The following is a 22690-nucleotide window of genomic DNA, read 5'->3' as shown; positions in this document are numbered from 1 at the left end:
TTTTTTTTCAGTTTTCTTATATGGTTCCCGTATTTTACGGCCTATAAGACGCACTTGTTTTCGAAAAATTGCCTCCAAAATTCGGGTGCGCCTTACTCGAAATCAATATAAAATGCCCAGTGTTTGATTTAAAATTTTCGCCACTCTTAAAAAGGGCCATATATTCCATGCCGCGGGAAACCTGGCAAGAGACTGGATTAGACTGGTAGCAGCAGTGCACCGATGCGACGAATATGAGTTGCGAGGATTAATAAACTTGCTGACACTGTCTCCCTCTCGCCCCGACATCACAAACCCTGAACACTGTCTAGCCTATAATGCGACCTTGCAGACTACGGCGCCAGTAACTTGAATTGATAGTGATTCGTGTTATCGGTAAAAGCACAAAATTTCTGTTAGAAGCTAGTTTCTTACTGGGAAAAAACAAAAGGTATTCATATGATGCATGCTACAACGCAAAATAGCCAAAACCAGATGGCGATTTCCAGGGATTTCAAACGTCAGTTTGGTTTTACAAACTAAGATTTTTTTTGGTCTGGCTTTGCAATTTAATAATAAAAACAACACAAATGTTATTTTTTTAAAAAATTGTTAAAAAATTAAGGTTCGTCTCATAGCGCGTAGCGTCTTATAGTCCATAAAACACGGTATACGAGCACACACTGGCATCATCTACACGTAGCAATAAAAAACAATTTTTAATTTACAATGACAGTGCCGTCATCTATCTTATCTTTCTGCACGCCTGCTGAAGATTAGTATATGTTACCCCCAGGGACACCTGAGATGCACCGAATGTTCGAATATTCACTGCTCATAAACAAATTTACAGATTTCTTGTTCTAACATGCCTGTGTATCTCTGTCACTATGGCATAACTACCTACAAGAATCAAAACGTCAATTATGCACAAAAATACTTTACGAATGAATAGTAAAAATTATCCTTGGTTTAACATTGTTAATTTAAACATATAAAGAGAATCATTTTACATTACTTTTGCCTAAACATTATCTAACGCACAGTACACAATACTCTTCAATATCTCAGACATTTCCAAAATGGCACGTTTCAAGTGCTCTACGATTTACCTTATAGGTTTCAGATTCCGAAATCAGAGAGGAGTGATTAGGAAAGAAAGCGGCCATGCCCTATCCAAAGGAATCATCTCAGCATTTGCCACGAGCGATTTAGGGGAAGCGCGGGAAACCTACATCTGGGTGGCCGAACGAGGATTTAAACCGCTGTCCTCCCGAAATAACGAGTCCAGTGTCCTACAACGCACCACCTAGCTACGTCAAATTTTCTAAGCATATAAAAGCGTTCATTTCACTACTAAATTATTGTGATAACAAATACTCAGAAAGGCCGTTTTAGATGTTCCGCAGTTTCTCCTAATTACTTTTCTTTATTCGAATGCCACGATGGTTCCTCTAATAACGCTAAAGCTGACTGCATGCTCCATTATTGCCAAGTGAACTAGTTTTTCGACCACATGGTCTCAATGGCAGTGGGATCACAAACTTGAACCTTCTTTCCTCCACTGATTCCTCCTTTCTTTCGAAAAATCCTGTTTTTCGGCTGCACCCGACCCTGTCAATCTTATTAAGTACTGCTGTAGTACACTATTCTTTTTTCTAATGATCACTGAAGTCACGGTCTCTGTGAAAACAACTTCTCGAAATAGAGAAAATGGTGGCATTTTCGTCCAGTGATAAAAGTTACGTGTGGACGTCCAGCCTTGTCTTCTCTTTATTATTCCTCGCAGTATGATACACAGATGTCCTCGTGATGTGGCCGAAACAAGTCTCCAGTCTTTCCCGACATAATCTGTTTAACCACTCCGTCAAGCGGTAGGCCCATGTGGTTCGTCAAATTTATGTCAATAAAATTCTCAACATGTGACGGCGGCAATACTCTTAAAGCATTCAGTCTTTTCTTATTGTGTCCATGGCTGTCGAAGCCTAAAAGTGATACTATAAGAGAGAGGCTTATGCAGTGGTGTAGAGCACTTATAGTTCCTCTTAGGGATCGAGAACATGATTATTATCAACATAAAAAATAGCAGCACACCTCCCCATCAGGTGGAAGGATGGCCATTGGATAGAGCAGCGATCAAACGGTGCTTTTGCAGTCTTGAATCAGTCCACTCAATTGTACAATAATAAACGCTGGAAGTCACCGTGTTAAAATGAAACTGGAAAGGAAGATATTTATGAAACTAATGCGGAGTTGACACTCGTTAATGAGCACGAGAACTATTCATGACAGTAAATGTTGGAAACAGTGATTTTGATATACCAATCTGTTACTGCCACATGTCTGCATAAGCTCCAGCATGCAATGTCCCGAGGACTTCGCTATCACTTCGTTCGAGTGAGCGAGATTAGAAGACGTGTTTAGTGACCAGTTAAATACAACACAAAACGGTGATCACTTTCAAAAGCCGTTGCATAATCTAAAGACTGATGTTGGTGCACAATGTCTGGTGTCCACATTGTAGCACGATTCTTTCACAAAACTGTTAACCTTAGCCGGTATGTCCAAAAACTGTACAATCGATATGTGGAGCAACAAAACTGTACAATCGATATGTGGATCAACTCACGGAAGATGAACGATTGTGTGCATAGTTTCAACAAGGATAAACCACCGCCTTGACAACATAGTCACGAGTGCAAGAGGTGCTCGGTGAGGAGAGGACAATCAGCAGGCGCCTCAATCGCCTGATTTTTCTTCCTGTAATTTTTAAGAGTCACGTGTACCCACATAGTCTTCCACACTGTACGAGTTATACGAGAACATTGACAGCACTATTGCTGCAGGCAGAGTTGCTACGCATGTCTCACTGATTGATAAATCGAGCACAACACTGCCATCTCCAGCACCTTCTGTGATGTTCATTAACAGGAGTCAATCCCGCGTTAACCTTGTACGAGGGGGAGTTGGAAAGCAAGTTTCTCCTGGCGACTGTGGGCAGAGTTGTGTGATATGGGAGAAAGACGACACGGCAGATGAACGCGTACGTGTAAGACAGCGATACATCATTGGGTAGAAGTCGACCGCAATCAAAAAGATGGCGCTGTCGCAGTGCCTGTGCAAAGCGGACGCCAGGCGCTCGGCCTTTTCCTAGAGCTGTGGAGAGAAGGTGCGTTTTGGAGTCGTGGTTAAAGACGGAGGTGAGAGCTGTTATCCGCTATGAATGGGCACGTGGAGTATCAGGCACAGAAATTCATAACCGCCTTGTTGAGGTGTATGGGTAAGGTGTGATGATGTCGAGGCAAATGGTGCGGAGATGGTGCCAGCAATTCAGTGATGGATGTCATCAAGTGCAGGACATACCGAGACCTGGACGGACGCGCACGGCCACTAGAGATGCAAATATCAGGAAGGTGGATGACATGATTAAAGCGAACCGGCGCGTCACCATCGATGGAGTAGCGGCAGAACTTGGAATCCGACATGAGCGACTCTTGGTTGGGAGCGCCTACACCATCCGCCTTACAGTCCGGATCTCGCACCAAGTGACTTCCATCTGATTCCTGCTTTGAAGAACACTCTCGGCAGAAGGCGCTTTGGTAGCAATGATGACGTCAAACAAGCCGTTCAACACTTCTTCCATATGCAAGTCCTGATTTTTTTCCTGGAAGGCTTTTTGAAGCTTATAACGCGCTATGACAATTGTCTCAATGTGCTTGGAAACTGTGTAGAAAAATAAAGACATGTCTTATCTTTAATGTCTCAGTCTATATATATATATATATATATATTTTTTTTTTCTTTCACATACAACTCTGACCACAGTCGACAGGGGAAACTTATTTTCCAACTCTCCCACGTAGTAAATATTTTCCGGGTCAGTTTAATTTTGCTCACCATGTACACCTAAATGGTATTTGATATGAACATAGTTCGGTACGACTCCTCACTTAACATGTGTAGTACAATAAAGTTGGAAACACAGGCAGAACCAAGCAGTATGGGGTGTGGATGCCAGAGAAAGTTGCTCAAATGGCTTAAATGGTTCTGAGCACTGTGGGACTTAACATCTGAGGTCATCAATCCCCTAGAACTTACAACTACTTAAACCTAACTAACCTAAGGACATCACACACATCCATGCCCGAGGCAGGATTCGAACCTGCGACCTTAGCAGTCGCGCGGTTCCGGACTGAAGCGCCTACAACCGCTTGGCCACCGAGGCCGGCAGAGAAAGTTGCACTCAGTGAGGTAAGCAGAGCGTAGAAGACAGAAAAGGTCTACTGGAGAGAATTAACTCACACACCTTCAATTATCACTTTTAGTAACAGTAGTAGTACTGGAGAAATAAATGAGTAAACTCTAAGACAGAAACAAATGCTAACTTCTGGTGACTTGTGAACATGTAACTGCCTCAATCGTGGACACGACAGAAATGATGCCAGAGGAAAATTTTTTACATTAACTGTACTACAACTACTACTACTACTACTACTATTACTACTTGCTATAGTAGAAGTAGCAGCAGAAGCAGCAGCAGCAGAAGAAGAAGAAGAAGAAGAAGAAGACTAGGACGAAACATTCCGAATTTTACTGTCGAGACTCCAACCCAAAGACTGGTTCGATGCATCAATTCACGCCAGTTCATCCTCTACAAACCTCTTCATTTCTGTAGAACTACTGCAATCTACATCCTTCTGAACCTGATGACTGTAATCAAGCTTTGATCTCCCGCTACAATTTTCAGTCCCAATCTTCCCTTCATTACCAGATTTACGACTTCTTAATGCCTCAGTATGTGTCCTACCAACCAATCCCTTATTTAGTCAAGTCCCAAATTCGATTTAGTATCTCCTCATTAGTTATGTGATCCACCTATGTAATGTTCAGCGTTCTTCAGTGCCACCACATTTCAAAATCTTTGTTCCCTTCTTGTCTGAACTCTTTATCGTCCACTTTTCGTCCAAACAACGCAACAATCGAGAAAAATACCTTCAGAAACTACTTCCTAACATTCAAATTTGTATTCGATGTTAACAATTTTTTCTTCTTACGAACGGTTCGTCCACGTTTTAATTACAAACAACGCAACACTCCACACAAATGCCTCCAGAAACTACTTTTTGTAGTGTCTCATTTCCTACGACAAGTCTCTTAACATCGCCCGATTCGATTCTTTTATATATCTGTAGATGTGGTGTCAGTTCTTTCGGACATGTCCGAAAGCACAGTCACAACATATATAATTGGTGCGATGACGGCCAATGGTCTCTTCAGTAAAGATGCACACCAAGCTGGAACTCTAACGGGAATCCGAGAGATACCGCGAGTAAATGAGCAAGTAGTGTGTGGTATAAGTTGAGAATTTGGCTCTTACTGCCGGAGCATACTATATTTAAGGATAATAAAGATACAACCGTTCCAATTAGTGGATGAGCTGTTAATAAATAATCTACACTGGCCAATAAATTTTTTATTCGAAACATTGAGAAGGAAATCACGCGCGACGTTTCTTGTCTGTTACTACATCCACCACTTTATCCACACGGCTTCTTAACTCAACAGGAGCCAATAACGTTCTGGTATAGAGTTACACACTACCACAGCACGAGCTGCAGCATGGCAGTATCGTGTGACACTTAATCGGAGAACACGTGATTGATGTATCTTTTCCTGTAGTCATCACAACCAGGGTGACCACCGCTGCATTTGCCGATAAAAATGCGTTAAGGTTTCATGATTAGCAGCCGCGGAGCCACAGTAGCTGTGGATTACATCAACGAATCACGCGCCCTTGGCCCGGCTGATATGTGCGCATCATGACCTCCAGCAAAGTGAAACTTCGCGTCAAGAGTGCGCCCGGCGCCCTGAATCGCCAACCACCTGCTGCAAGACATGCGTAGGCAACAGCCTGGACTTCTGGCCAGTAGGCAGGTGAAACGCAAGTCACCCATCTTATTCTGAGGAGAGATCCTTTTCGTTTCCAGCAGCGCTGAAGACAGGGCATATCAATCCGGAAACTAACATTCTGAATCTCAGCGGTAAACTGCTTATAATTTCGTTCCCTGTAATTTCACGAGAGGCAACTGAATTAGGGCAGATCAATCACCGAAGAATGTCAGCAACTTATTTCTCGATTCTTGGTCATGATAGAAGGAATATAATACAGGGTTACGACAACTGTGCGTATGAATGTGAGGGAAGGATAGTATTTTCTTATAAAATTTGAGCTGATATTTTGAGAATCAGATTTCGGATACGAAAAACGAAATGTATCTACCAGAAAAATTTTCACGGTCAAATAATTTTTTTAATATAAAAAGTAGGGCATCATTGATCCAAGAGCAAGGTATGGCAAAAGCAGTACAATAATAAATTTGGAGGCTAATGTGGACGTGGAATTCAGTTTGTTGTTGATCGCCGTTAATGATTCGGCCTTTTGCAAATATTTCGTACTTCTAGAATGTTCCTATTTAGCTGTATGGAATTCAAAAAGCTAAAAATCATCGCCTATCCAGACATGGATATCGTCTTTTATATTTTCAGTGCACTGCCCGGTATTTTAGAAACTTTTATTGATGACCTACGCTTCATTATCGCATTTTAACCAATTCTCTGCCAAAACCTTGAACGATACAGACGTTCAGACGAAACCTGCCTTAGCGTGGTCTATGCAACGTTACCCGCCGTAAAAATAAATACTTTTCATTTCTACGTATACATAAAATTATGCAGTTTATTAAACAAGTTACAAAACTGCACTGGTATTCATAGAGATATGAGTTAAAATCGCAGACAACCTTATCTAGATCTTTTGTTGTTTCCCTGACATACTTCAGATGAACATAATTTCTTCAAAAAATATTCAAGTTACAACTCAACCTTCGTCAACCATGTCAGTTCAAGCAGGGGCTCCAGCTTATAGTCTCAGATTTGACTGAAATTCAGTACACTAATTCTACCACGTGTGGAACACTCGTGTACAAAGTATTAGTTTCCCCTGCCAATTAGTTCCAGAATTATGACTTGTGAAAGAAGGTGGCTTGACCCGGAAATTGCACCCCGCATCTGGCAATCTATCTTCAGACCCAACTTCAGGTCTTAATAACTTTGGAACTATTTCACACAGTCTAGTGAAATTTTTACAACCCAGTAATATCCATTTAGAGAACACACTCCATGAATCGAAACACCAACAACATATTTCTGGGGGAAAATAAAAAATTGCAAAATGTGATTAAAAAAATACGTTAAAAGGTACATATAGTAGGTGCCCTCTATGCCAAATATAATTAACTCAAAAAGGGTATAATATTTTTGTGGTAAGTTAAGTAACGATATTCAGTCTACTCTCCATAATACAACTTCGCGCACGCACATCGAAAAATCTAGTAATTACATTCATAGACTTCAAAAAAGCATATGATTCTATTGATAGACCAACTCTGATTAACACATTAGAAGAATTTGGGATTGATGATAAAAGCAAAAGTCTAATCCAGGAAACCCTTACGGGAACAAAATCGCAAGTGAAGTTTTCGGGTAGATTGTCACAACCGTTTGTAATTGGAACAGGTGTTAGACAAGGGGATGGGCTCTCCCCGCTGTTGTTTAACATTGTCCTTGAAAAAGTGGTCAGGGAATGGAGAAAGAAGATGGCAGAAGCTGGAGTGAAAAATGGGATAACGTTAGGAAGAAATAAAACAAAAATTGAATGTCTGGCATTTGCTGATGACATGGCAATATTGGCAGATGACATCGAAACAGCAAAGATTCAGATAGAAATGCTGCATGAGATCGCTGAGAAGACAGGTCTACAAATATCGTATGAAAAGACAGAACTGATGATACAGGACAAAACAGACCCAACACAGACATTGCAAACTAAATATGGAATAATTAAGAGAGTTCATAAATTTAAGTATCTAGGGGAATGGATTACACCGACAGGGTTACCAAATGTTTCACTACAGGAAAGAGCAATAAAGATGGAAACGGCATACCAGCTATGCCGAAATGTATACAATAAAAAGTCGATCTCCATCAATGCCAAGCTCAGGCACTACAATGCGGTAATAAAACCAGAAAGTTTGTATGCGATTGAATGCATCCCACTGAACAGAAAACGTCTGTTGGAGAAATTGGAAATAAAAGAGAGAAAAATACTGAGAAAGATCTTAGGACCTAAAAAGGATGGACAGGATTATAAATTGCGATCCAATAAAGAGTTATACGAGAAAATTGAAAAACTGACAACATCCTTTAAAAAGAGAAGACTGAGTTTCTATGGGCATGTCAAAAGAATGGCACCAGAAAGAACGGCAAAGAAAATCCTGGAATACATGGAAAGCAGAAAGACACAAATTAACTGGCTGAAAGAAGTAAAAGAAGACATTGCAGAAATGAACATTATACCAGAGGCAGTTTACAACAGAATGGAATATAGGAATGCCATCAACAAAATACAGGGATTCAAAGACCGAACGCAATCAAAGAAGACGGGAACAACCTGGTCGCAAGAACGTAAAGAAGCCCACTCAGAAAAAATGAAGAAGTACTGGGAAGAACGCAAGAAAAAGCACAAGAAATGACTGATGCTTAGCGTAGTCCAAAGTTGACTGTAACGAATAATAATAATAATAATTTTTGTGGTAAGCTTAATGCGGCCTAAACACTCACAGAACTCATCATGCCCATATCAGTCAAAAAAAAACTGAGTTACATGCACACCAAAATATGAAAATTTGAAAAATTACCTGAAAAACATAGATTTTTGAAGTGTGGTAGCACAAAAGGGACAAGTGGTATCCAAGCCAAATTTCACACACTGCATAAGTAGACCATAATGATATATATCTTAAAATTTCAGCATGTTACTGCAAGACATTTGTGTACAATGGAAGTTGACAGATGTATTTGGTGAAGCGGCCATTGCTCCACAACACAATTTTGTAAAAACATACCGTAAACTGTTCTGCCTCTTCATATCCTCTCCCACAACTGTTTAATCACTAAGCAACAACGTATAGACAGATTAACACAACCTATTATGAATGTTTACTGCACCTTAATTGCTAAAAACCAGTCGATTGTGCTTCGAACATAAGTTCTCCCACACTTTAGCTACTGTACTCTGTACATTGAGTGGCAAATTGTACTGTCTTCCTCACACTGTGGTAGGAACTGGAACTGTCATAAGAATATGTTCAAAAGGAATCCAACACCTGTCTGCCAAACGTGGCCAATGAAATGATCTTGCTGGTCCTGCTGGTGCCATGAATTTCCCAAATACATCACCTTCTGCTTCACAGCACTCTCCAACACATCCTAAGTACCATTTGTCATCATAAACAGCAATAACATAGCAATCTGGTTGCATGTTGCTGCTTTTGCTTCTGAATCCTGAATAACACACTGTGAAGACACATACATGTTGTGCATGAACCTATAGTTATAACCGGACAGTCTGCTCATCTGCACATTGTCACAGAGTCCGAGGAGAGAAGTGATGATGACTTGTGCCTGCAACAGTTTTAAAGTGTTCTAGTCTGCTTTTTAGCAACTCTTCGACTGATTTCACCTCATCTTTCGAAACACAGAATGATTGTATGCCAGAGATATTTTTCTGTACCCAGGTAAATAATAGAAGACGTGTTAGAATGTGACCTTCTGTAGGGTGCTGCAGACTAGCTTGTAATGCCATGCGCTTAATGGTACCACCAAAACCATCACATACACTTTTACCATCACTTGTTGCGAAAAAATTCCATTCTCCGTGAATCTGAAAATCTTGGTAATGCATGCATAAATTTTTGAGATTTTTACAGTTTTTGTACTGACTAGCTGCCCCATCACTGAAGTATTTTGCAAAATGTATGTGAGACAGCTTGCTTTCACATATGCCATGACAGTGCGAATGTGGGCATGAACTGCAATGGCATCATGAATTAAACAGTCACTAAAAACGCACAGGTTCATGACAGACACATCACCTGATTCACCTCTATAGTAAATCTCAAATGGCTGGAGAGTTGCTTGACTGTTGTCCCAATGATATCCTTGGATGGCACCTTGAACTATAAATGCATAATTTTCAGAAAAATCTAGTATTACTATAATTTCATCTTGTTTCAAATTATCCTTACAAAACTAGAGATAAGCCGATTGTGCTGTTGCTGTGAAGCTGTGTGTGGTCAGTTTGTCCGTTTTTTGACAACACATTTCAACAAAATCTTCCACTGTACTTTGCTTTGTTTCAAGACTTGTACGATCCATGTGTGTCCATTGTTTATAAGAAACAAGTTCATCGTCATCCGTAAGGAGTTCACCATACAGTTCGTTATTCATGTCTTCTGCAAGATTTGCCTTACCAGGACACTTTTCACACCTTTGTATCATGCACTGGTAGGAACTGATGTCACACATTAGCAGCTTCATTGCACCTTTGCAATCCAGACCAGAATCCTTTATAGCAGCAAACATCAACTTTGCATTTTAATGGGTCTCACATACACAAACATTGTGTGTGCCCCTTGCACTTACAGGCACAACCCATTTTGGCTGAAGACTGAAAAAAGATGATAAACCTACTTTGGTATTGTGATACTTTTCCTCGAATTCTACATATAGTTCAGATATGTTGCATAGCTACAGTCTTTTTTACATATGTACACGTACATTTCCCATTTTCACCGTTACATAGTCTTTTTTCCCAGACATTATTCGGCTGTAGTCATTATTTTCATAAAACTTCGACACTAGCACCTTTATTTCTGAACTCAATTGCTTACCCTAAGCCTGCTGAAGTTGTGGAAGCACTCCTTGGGTTGCTTTTATTTACCTAGCTTGCTTTACCATATATGTAGAAACACTGAATTCCTTTGCAGTGTAGTCAATAGACCAGCTGGAAGGTGCAAGGGTAAGATTTTTTCTGGTGTGTGGATATGGCACATTTTTCTTTCAGGCCGGCCGGTGTGGCCGAGCGGTTCTAGGCGCTACAGTCTGGAACCGCGCAACCGCTATGGTCGCAGGTTCGAATCCTGCCTCGGGCATAGATGTGTGTGATGTCCTTAGGTTAGTTAGATTTAAGTAGTTCTAAGTTCTAGGGGACTGATGACCTTAGAAGTTAAGTCCCATAGTGCTCAGAGCCATTTTTCTTTCAAATCATGCACAATTTTGTCCAAATCATTTCTGGCATGATTTCTGTTCCTTTGGAGCAGATAGTTCTTCCTCTTCCACCATTAGTGTGTCAGCTATTTTGTGTTTTAATTCCATTTGAGCTTCTTGTAGTTTTCTTCTACCATAGCCGGCCCTGTCTCTTTTCCCGACTTTGTGTGTCTTCATGGGAGACAAACCAAGAGCAGTCACTGAAGTATTTAATTGCTCATCCGCTGTGGTTGTAGGTGGCTGATACTCTTCGTCACTGTCATGTAAATTATCAGAATATTCTTCAATTTTTAGCAGTGTAACACACCTGGAACATAACTTTTGTCCTGGTTTCATGTTAAGTCCCATGCACTGATTCACTTTCAATACTGATTTTATATCTATTTCTCTGAGGCTACACTTCACCGTCTTCTTATGAATCCGAAATGGATCAAAACAACTTCTTTGTAGGAAAGAATGCTTATCCAGAAACAGTTTCATATGATGATAAACACTAAAGTTTCCTGGAACTGTAGTTCTTGTGCCCACAGGGTGTATCCCACATTTCCATAGCAACAAATCTTGGTCCAATTCATCCGGATCATACAGTACAAAGCGAATGCCACAATGTGTTCCATATGTTGTTTTATGACATTCAGATGCTTGTGCCCTACCAATACTGCAACTTGTTTGAACAGAAGCACCACTGGTACAGTCTTCTGCCTCCATACTGACCTTCCACAACAGTACTGACCAGTCTGAACTAGAATCTTAAAAACATGAGTAACCTGTAATTGTTGATTGATTCCTTTGTTGTTCCTGCCTAACAATGACTCGTTCTGTCCCTGAAAACTACCATTGTTTAACTTTCTGTTGCCTAATGGTTCCCAACAATTGCTGCAGCTTTATCTGAAACGAGCTGTCTGCATCGTCACTATTACTTGCTAAATCGTGTTAAAAGAAACGTAACCAAATACATCTCTGTCAACTTTTATTGTACACAAACGCCTTGCAATAACAAGTTTAAATTTGGCTAGGATATCACTTGTCCCTTTTGTGCTACCACACTTAGAAAATCCATGTTTTTCAAGTAATTTTTCAAATTTCTGTATTTTCGTATGCATGTAACTCTGTTTGTGTGACTGATATGGGCAAGATGATTTCTGTGTGTGTTTGGGCCACATTAAGCTTACCACAAAAAATTTATACCCTTTTTGAGTTAGTTATATTTGGCATAGAGGGCACCTACAATATGTACCTGTTAACGTATTAAATTTTTAATCACATTTTGGAATTTTTTATTTTCCCCTCAGAAATGTGTTATGGTGTTTCGATTCATAGAGTGTGTTCTCTAAGTGGATGTTACTGGGGTGTAAAAATTTCACTGGACTGTGTGGAATAGTTCCAAAGTTATTAAAACCTGAAGTTAGGTCTGAGGATAAATTGCCAGATGCGGGCTGCAATTTCCGGGTCACGCCACCTTCTTTCACAAGCCATAATTCTGGAACTAATTGGCAGGGGAACTTAAAATTTTGTACACAAGTGTTCCACACTTGGTAGCATTGTTGTGCTAAATTTCAGCCAAATCTGAGACTATCAGATGGAACATTTTCTCAAATTGGTTGAACTGACATGGAATGACCCTGACCCCTACATGAGCTAGTGTTAGGTCTCTAACGACCCGATCGAAGATGAAATGTTAAATCTTAACCACTTTTATAACAACCAAAAGAAATTGGCCCTTAGAACAAATACCCTTCAGGGTGTAGTACAACCTTCCCAACACCGTATTTCTGCAGTGGCTGATAAAATTTGTTATAATCTCTCTCATTTCAAAGTACGCGGCCGAAATGAATGGGAAGAAATTGATAGTGATACATAAATTAAAACTCCAAATTTTTTCATTATTTTAAGGTAAAATATCTTGCTGATAAGTCGTCATGCGGGACTTCACATAGTTCGATCCATTGTGCATATTGTACTAGTCTAAAGCGTCAGTACTATATCCTATTAAAATGTAAACGCTTCTCAACATAATTATTAAGTGGTCAGCAAGATAAAGCGGACAGGTAACTGAAAAGCGCAAACTATGTCTATTTCATTTAGAATTCGGACTCGAAAGAAAGAAAGAAAGAAACGAGGATTTGACGTTCTGTTGTCGTAACAATTCACAGAAAACATGTATCAGGACGGCCGCATTTGAATATCGCTTCTCACGAATGCCAGTCTACTGCCTTAAACACTTAGCTCGACGACTAACCAAGGCACAGCAGAGAAGAAGAAAAAAGATATGTATGTCAGAATTTCAAAGGACACACGAAGTTCACCTCGAATACTACACACAGATCCCAGAACTCCTGAAGATAGATGTTGACTGAGGGTATTGTATCACAGACACAGTCACTACTATTGTTCAGAGATGTAAACAACTATGCATGAGCAGCGCCTATTAGACGGATGGGCTCCGACAGCCGATCAGATCCAGTCATTCCACCAGGAAGGAGGTACACGGCTCGTGTTGTCTGTAGTTCAACCATGCCTAGACGGTAATTCCGCAGTTCGATCGCGTCCGAATTGTTACTTTGTGCCAGGAAGGGCTCTCAACAAGGGAAGTGTCCAGGCGTCTCGGAGTGAACCAAAGCGATGTTGTTCGGACATGGAGGAGATATAGAGAGACAGAAACTGTCGAGGACATGCCTAGCTCTGGCCACCCAAGGGCTATTACTGCAGTGGATGACCGCTACCTACGGATTATGGCACGCAGGAACCCTCACAGCAACGCACGCCACCATGTTGAATAATGCTTTTCGTGCAGCCACAGGACGTCGTGTTACGACTCAAACTGTGCGCAACAGGCTGCATGATCGTCGGAGACGTGTTTTGAGGCAACCCGGTCAGGCTGAACGCCTTAGACACACTGTCCAGCGAGTGCAGCAAGGTGGAGGTTCCCTGCTGTTTTGGGGTGGCATTATGTGGTGCCGACTACGCCGCTGGTGATCATGGAAGGCGCCGTAACGGCGTACGTGAATGCCATCCTCCGACGATAGTGCAACCATATCGGCAGCATATTGGCGAGGCATTCGTCTTCATGGACGACAAATCGCGCCCCCATCGTGCACTTCTTCTGACTGACTTCCTTCAGGATAACGACATCGCTCGACTAGAGTGGCCAGCATGTTCTACAGACACGAACCCTATCGAACATGCCTGGGATAGATCGAAAAGGGCTGTTAATGGACGACGTGACCCACCAACCACTCTGAGGGATCTACGCCGAATCACCGTTGAGGAGTGGGACAATCTGGACCAACAGTGCCTTGATGAACTTGTGGGTAATATGCCACGACGAATACAGGCATGCATCAATTCAAGATGACGTGCTACTGGGTATTATAGGTTCCGGTGTTTACAGTAATCTGGACCACCACCTCTGAAGGGCCCGCTGTATGGCGGTACAGCATGCACTATGTGGTTTTTGTGAGTAATAGAAAGGGCGGAAATGAAGTTTATGTTGATCTCTATTGCAATTATCTGTACAGTTTCCGGAACTCTCGGAAGCGAGGTGATGCTAAACTTTTTTTGATGCGTGTGTAACTGAATTCCTCGCGTACTGCTTCAAGTTTCAGTTCAACACGCAGTGCTACGAAAGATGCACGCTACTACCCATCATTGCTCTTCTCTGTGTAATGTCGCAGCAACACACAACATTCCAACAATCTCGATGCTTCAACAACCACCTTGCTGTTCCTGTATGAAACACTCCGTCTGTAGAGAACTACCGTAGTAAAACTCTGGGCTAGAGCTCGGCACCGCCCTAGTCCGGATCTTTGTCTTTCGCAGCACCAAAGTCAGTTGAGCACTCTTCACGGAACGTTCTAATACGCCTCGCCCGTATCTCTCGCCTACTTTATTGAAACTTCACTGTGGGTCCCCCTCCTGCATAACCTGCTGGACTAGCAGCCCCAGGTGAAAGTATACTGTGTGCTGGACATTGACTTACCCACAACTTGCTTCCGCGTCGAGTTCCCGTCCAGTATACAGTTTTAATTCGTTCGCTTCTTTTCAGCTTACAATGCGGCGAAGAGTGGAAGTTTCATTTTTGCAGATCAGTGTTATTTGCAAGGAAAGAGTGACATATTACATACAATTAAAGTATTTCATACAAAAGAGCAAGAATTGTTTTAGAAATAGACACATATATATATATATATATATATATATATATATATATATATATATATATATATATATATATATTACAGAAAAAAAACAAAATACACTCCTGGAAATGGAAAAAAGAACACATTGACACCGGTGTGTCAGACCCACCATACTTGCTCCGGACACTGCGAGAGGGCTGTACAAGCAATGATCACACGCACGGCACAGCGGACACACCAGGAACCGCGGTGTTGGCCGTCGAATGGCGCTGGCTGCGCAGCATTTGTGCACCGCCGCCGTCAGTGTCAGCCAGTTTGCCGTGGCATACGGAGCTCCATCGCAGTCTTTAACACTGGTAGCATGCCGCGACAGCGTGGACGTGAACCGTATGTGCAGTTGACGGACTTTGAGCGAGGGCGTATAGTGGGCATGCGGGAGGCCGGGTGGACGTACCGCCGAATTGCTCAACACGTGGGGCGTGAGGTCTCCACAGTACATCGATGTTGTCGCCAGTGGTCGGCGGAAGGTGCACGTGCCCGTCGACCTGGGACCGGACCGCAGCGACGCACGGATGCACGCCAAGACCGTAGGATCCTACGCAGTCCCGTAGGGGACCGCACCGCCACTTCCCAGCAAATTAGGGACACTGTTGCTCCTGGGGTATCGGCGAGGACCATTCGCAACCGTCTCCATGAAGCTGGGCTACGGTCCCGCACACCGTTAGGCCGTCTTCCGCTCACGCCCCAACATCGTGCAGCCCGCCTCCAGTGGTGTCGCGACAGGCGTGAATGGAGGGACGAATGGAGACGTGTCGTCTTCAGCGATGAGAGTCGCTTCTGCCTTGGTGCCAATGATGGTCGTATGCGTGTTTGGCGCCGTGCAGGTGAGCGCCACAATCAGGACTGCATACGACCGAGGCGCACAGGGCCAACACCCGGCATCATGGTGTGGGGAGCGATCTCCTACACTGGCCGTACACCACTGGTGATCGTCGAGGGGACACTGAATAGTGCACGGTACATCCAAACCGTCATCGAACCCATCGTTCTACCATTCCCAGACCGGCAAGGGAACTTGCTGTTCCAACAGGACAATGCACGTCCGCATGTATCCCGTGCCACCCAACGTGCTCTAGAAGGTGTAAGTCAACTACCCTGGCCAGCAAGATCTCCGGATCTGTCCCCCATTGAGCATGTTTGGGACTGGATGAAGCGTCGTCTCACGCGGTCTGCACGTCCAGCTTGAACGCTGGTCCAACTGAGGCGCCAGGTGGAAATGGCATGGCAAGCCGTTCCACAGGACTACATCCAGCATCTCTACGATCGTCTCCATGGGAGAATAGCAGCCTGCATTGCTGCGAAAGGTGGATATACACTGTACTAGTGCCGACATTGTGCATGCTCTGTTGCCTGTGTCTATGTGCCTGTGGTTCTGTCAGTGTGATCATGTGATGTATCTGACCCCAGGAATGTGTCAATAAAGTTTCCCTTTCCTGGGACAATGAATTCACGGTGTTCTTATTTCAATTTCCAGGAGTGTATATACGGGGACTGATAAATACTGGCAAATCCAAATCCAAAATAATGTGGGATTTTTAATGCGAAACCAAAACAAATACTAAAGGACACTTCTGCAATGGGAATTTTCGTACAACATTCTTCCAGAAGAAAATGAATGAAAACATGACCTTGGCAAGGACCATACTAAACTAGAAACAGAACTCACAGTATTTTATCAAACAATAAATAAATTTGTCAAGCAATAAATAAATTGTAGCATACTCTAGAATTTCGAAGGATCACAGAATTAGTAGGAACCGGACCAAAAATAGAGCGAGCTCAAGGGGGAAAATAAATCAACAAAAAGAAAAGTAGAATGCTGACTGCAAGAAGTTAATTACAACTGGGAGGTGTACCAGATTCGACTAAGCAACAAATTCAACATCACTAAAAGTGAACGTCTACAGAGAGAGGTGAAAGAAGCGATTATTTAACAGTGGTGCTTACACAAATAGCAAAATGTATGGCAAATATCAACAGAGTAAAAGAAAATACTATCTCAATGAGAACGCAACTTTTTGATCAGAAGATGAGTGTAGTAAGTTAGAACACGGCTAATTATACAAATATTATTCGAAAATATCTTCGAGAGGCTCTGACAAGGTACAATCAAAATCTGATTAGAATTAGGATAAAAACAATAAAGAGTATGAAGAACATCAAATACACTTATGTTGGGTAAATACCACAATTCATCAGTTAAAATTGAAGATGAATCTTATACCGTTAATAATGAAAATAATAACCTTCCAGTGGAAATGTCAAATAAGTTATATAAATCCATCTGACGTGTAAAGGAAACAATGGCCCTGGGATATGATATTTCGACTGAAATCGTTAACGCTGGGGGCGAAGTAATACAAGACAAAGTAGCTAAATTGTATAAATGCTGTAACTGTTCTACTCCACGAGAATGGTGACAGAAAAGACAAAAAAAAAGAACTACAGATCTATCAGCTTCAGGTGCATAAAGTACACGATATTTACTGATTTCACTACCTACTCCATATTGGAGTATACTCCATTAAATTGGAAATTATCAAGCAAAGGTACTAGACGTTATTAGAAGAGGATTCAGGATAATCGACAAATCAGGTCATGAATGGTGTTACGGAGTGGACCACTGAGTATGAATTAACACTTTGTCTATTATAAATCAACCACTTTCAGGAAGCTTCTGACTCAGTTTCCTCAAACTATGTACTAAAAAAAATTTAAAAAATAACAAGCAAACAACACTGATTCTACGTACGTTGATGCACTGACCAATATATGCGTCGAGGTTACAGCTTCTACTACACTTAATCAGGATGGGCGGCAATAAATAGTACAAAAACGGCCCACGTCCCTAAATGAGGTAATTAAGGAGTCCGTGTTAACGGAACACACGAGGTAGTGATCAAAAAGTAACGAGGATTTAATTTCTCGGGCTTTATACATCCGATTTTCAATTTTTTTATCTTGTTGGTATACATGTTCCTGATGTACGTTAGCATTTTCAATTGTTCTGAATATTTAGTTTACAGCTCACAGTCAAAAAGGTTATACGTCAGCCGTTGGGTTGGAAGAAGAGGAGCAGAGGATGAACTTCATCGCCGGTGGCCTCCCAGGTCTCCAGATCTCACACCATATGACTTTTATCTTTGGTTACGTAAAAGACCGCGATTTTACCCCACCTATGCCTGACACTATTGAAAGTCTGCGACATCCCATTGTTGAAGCTGTGAATTCGATAACAAGAGTCCAGCTGCTTCGTTTGTGGCAGGAAATGAGCCTCCGTTTTTATACTTGTCGAGTAACACATAGTGCTCAAACTGAATGCATACAAATTTGTTTCCTCTTTCCAGGAACGTTGGAATTGTGTTTCTATGTTTTGTAGTTTTAAACAGCTCTGTATGTATCTGCCACTACTTTCCTGCATTCATTACCTCCACTGGTAGAAAACATGTCTATACCTGGCTATGATATTTCCTGTAGTTTCTTTTATGCAACTCTGGAAAGAGGCATGTATTTTCTCTGGAAAGAGGAATGTATTTTGTCACAGGAAAATATCTGCAGTCCCATACCAATTCCTTGTTTCTCTCTTGGCAGTGGTCCGTTTTGCCCTTTATACAGAATTTTCTCACGTCTTGAACTTTTAACACACCTGCTACGAATTAATCGTTACCTTGCTCGTGTCCATATCTTCTCAAATTTCACGATGGATGTCTGGTGTTGTAATGTTTCACACATAAAAAACGAGTCACTGTCCAAATATCATACGCCACAACTCTTTCAGTTCAAGTCATTTTAATGAATGTCTGTCGCCCTCCGTGAAGTTCTCCGAAGCAAGTTCAGAGTTTACAGTAACCTCAATAATCTATCATTCAATGTTTCAAATGTGTGCAACAACCAGAAGCAGCGTACGTACACGCAGTGTGGTCATGTTGGCCATGCAGTTGACACGTGAGTATTTCTATACCGTGGATTTTCACAATTTCAGTGTGAGTTGGTAGAGATTGAGTAAGGCATTTTGGTACTATTCTCCCATAACCACGATCTTCTGCGGGCTCAAACAAATTCAGACTAGGGAGAATTCCTTTTGCAGGCAGAAGTCCATTTAGGCGCCCACAAAACTCCGCTCCCGAATCTTCAGAGATTTATTGGAGAAATACGCCCACCAGTTTGTTCTTGAAATTACAGGTTTGGCATTTACACGACATAACTCTGGTGTCTTCATCAGACAGTATGTTATTCCGTCTTTTGATATTTTATAGGTTTCATTCCAGAAGATCAAAGAAAACATTTAACATCGAAACTGAAGATGAAATGAGGCTATACCAAATAGATCCAAAAGCAAGTAGCGACTTCCCACAAGTGACGAGGGCAAAAAGTGGGCAGAATAATGATGTGCACTTTCTTAACTACAAGTGGATATTTTTCCATAATCGCAGTTGAAGGAAAAAAAGTGAAATGTGGGATGTACTGCAGTCCTTCTTCGCATCTTTCCGCCTACCCTCCGAATTCTCAAATTTGATTCCGAGAGAACAACTTTCGAAAAAAGTTCGAAAGTGAAAGCCGTCGCTATTAGACAACACGTGCTCTCACACACCGCATAAGGCAATCAAAAGAGTCAAAGTTTAACACACACACACACACACACACACACACACACACACACTGATTTCATGTCAACTTAGTTCGTGTTATCGTTACATGCAATATGTCATCACTATCAATTTCTTTTATTCTCTACAGGCGTGCCACACGTTTTGTGGGAAAGTTGATTTGACTTATCAAATCTCCTAAACCTTTTATTTCGATAAGTGTCGACTTTTGTTCGATATGAACAGCCTTTTATTTCGACAAGTGTCGACTTTTGTTCGATATGAACATTTAAACCTTGCTCTATACACTGACCCCGCCCCTCTCTCTCTTACAAACATAAACACACACACACACACACACACACACACACTACATACTAAGAAGAAAGGAAGTATTGAAACAAACTTTTTGCACCTGCGCATATTCAAATACCTGAAAGTGTGTAACATTTCGTTAAGTCTTTTTCGTTTTAGGAAGCTGTATTTCTTGTTGACTTAAAAAGTACATGGTCCTCCAAACGCTGTTGCTGTAACAAGGGGCGTAAGTCACTATAGAAGGGAAGGCATTTTTACGTCTGTCTGTATATACTGCAGGCTGTATGAGATTCAAACAAGTTCCCGAAAATGCAAGCATCACACACTATCCAATACGAATGTAAAATATCTCTAACTGATACCTTCTACTCTGTTAATGCACGTGTTATTCAAGCACGTGCAAAATTATGTCGACGTCCTGTATGTTCACTGGAAAAGAACGAGTGTCAAAGTAGTTACTTAACTTGTTCCACTGATCATACGATACACGTTATGGTGTGTAAAATGTCAAGAGAACAAACACAAAACATATCTATATAAAAATAAAATAAAATTATATATGCTCGCCATTTATAGTTTTTTTTGTAAAAATTACTAACTATTGCTATTCAAGAATTCCTCTATGGTATAGAAACAATTGTTAAAGAGAACACTTCAGCTATATGTCAAACATTTTTTCCCGTGAGTATACTCTAGAAGAGTTTTATAGCACCATATTTCACTACTTTCTGTGCCCATGTTAGATTCATAAAGAGGCAACGTAGATCGTAAGACATCAGCGAATAAAATATTCAGATGTTAACTTACTGACTACAGTATTCTAAAAGTTGACAATTCTTATGGTAAAAGTAATCGATCACAACGCTTTAACAGGTATCCTATGCGGTTTTTTCCAGTTTAAGTTTTCTTCTGTATGCACACCCAAGTACTTAGAATTTTCAGCCCTCCTCAATATTTATTGTTGTGTACCAAGTTAACAGGGAGTGGTATATTTCTGAAAGCACAAAACTGGATGAGCTTTGTTTTTTCGAATCTTAAACCTAGTACATTTGTGTAAAACCAGTCGGTAACTTTCACACATTCATCATTTGCTACTTTCTCTACTGATGCTTATTTTCTCAGCTTCATAACAATGCTTGTGTCATTTGCCTTCTGAATCAAACAAAATGGCAATCATTAACATGAAGGCCAATGATCGAGCCCTGTGGAACTCCCGTAGTAATTTCATCCAGTAGACTTGTCAGATTTATATTTTATGACGATTACATAACTTACATGCGAAAGCAGTAGTTAAACAAAATTTGTAAAAACAAAATGATAGACGACCGAATGCAAAAATCGGCAAGGGGAATACTAATTAAAAATGAAAAGGAAAAAGAACGACGACACGTAAAAAAATTACGACTGCTATGACGATTTAGTTACATGTTAAAAGTGAGTAAGTTTTATTCAAAAGAACTTTGAACCAACTGTCAAAAGAGTTTGCAAAATCTGAAAGAATTAGCGCACCTTTTACGTTACAGAAGCCTCTATTGTTGCTACTGATTATACATAGTGAGCAGAGCGCGCGTCAAAATGCGGGGAAATGTCAAAAGCCAGCTGCAGTCGTAAAAACAGTAATGTTCTCTGAAGAACGTAAAAATCTTTTTACGCTTATTATGCCCGGAAAGGCTTAGTTTAAAATGTAAAATATTGTATGTTCAAATAACAGCATGAGTTCACTCACCACTTGAAGAAAAGCCAAGATATGACAGCACACAATAGAAACGCTTCTAAAATTCCTGCCATTTGGGGTAATATGCAATGAGAGACGTGTTAAAAGTATCTGGAAATTTGGCTAATATGTTAATTTCATACTATTATGAAACTGTTCTTTGTCCAAATGAGGTACACTAAAGTATTCTTGCAGCTCGTTTATTATCGGCGTCAGCGCAGCATACGCACACCACTGACAACCTATGGTGCAGAGACCCCGATGCTCGGCAAGTTGACTGACGCAAGGTAGTTGCGGCGCGAGCAGCCGGCAGAAACCCACTGCCAGCGGGCAGGCAACTGCCGGCAGAGCGACCTGGTGGCCGCCGTGCCAAATGCTTCTAGTGGCGTGATCGCCACAAGGAGTTGACGTGACCCGCCTGACAACTCTGGCCGTAACCCCGACTGTGAAGAAACTGCGAATTCACGTCTGCGAGCACTATTAAGCGATAGCCCGAAGATCGACGAAACTGAGGACGCACGCATGTTCAAGAAACGTTTCATACAAGAAGGGCAGATGTAATGTATAAATCTTGTGTATAATTGAGAAGTACAGACGCAGCAACAAATAATTTACAAAGTACCACATATTAAACATTCCCCCCACATCTATCACGAGCGAGCGAGGACATCAGAATAATTATTCACACGCATATCCACATGGTCCTCTGGTCAGTCCACTAATTCATGGAC

The 22690-nt window shown here is 41.3% G+C and overlaps 1 protein-coding gene across 2 annotated transcripts in view; it reads right to left on the bottom strand.

The window, feature by feature from the left end:
* Positions 1-22690, bottom strand: part of LOC124606685 (glycerol-3-phosphate acyltransferase 1, mitochondrial) — a 420439-nt gene that overhangs the window by 312317 nt on the left and 85432 nt on the right. The window contains exon 1 of one of the 2 annotated variants that reach the window (XM_047138700.1): positions 21972-22272. The exons of the other annotated variant lie outside the window; for it this stretch is intronic. Coding sequence (XP_046994656.1) covers positions 21972-22033 — 62 coding nt within the window. The 5' untranslated portion in view covers positions 22034-22272. Of the gene's footprint in view, positions 1-21971; positions 22273-22690 lie in introns of those variants that run through there. 2 annotated transcript variants of the gene reach the window in all.

This window comes from Schistocerca americana, chromosome 3, assembly GCF_021461395.2.
Source record: "Schistocerca americana isolate TAMUIC-IGC-003095 chromosome 3, iqSchAmer2.1, whole genome shotgun sequence".
Lineage (NCBI taxonomy): Eukaryota > Metazoa > Arthropoda > Insecta > Orthoptera > Acrididae > Schistocerca > Schistocerca americana.
The sequence above is the reverse complement of the archived record's forward strand: the minus strand, read 5'-3'. Positions and strand labels throughout refer to the sequence as shown.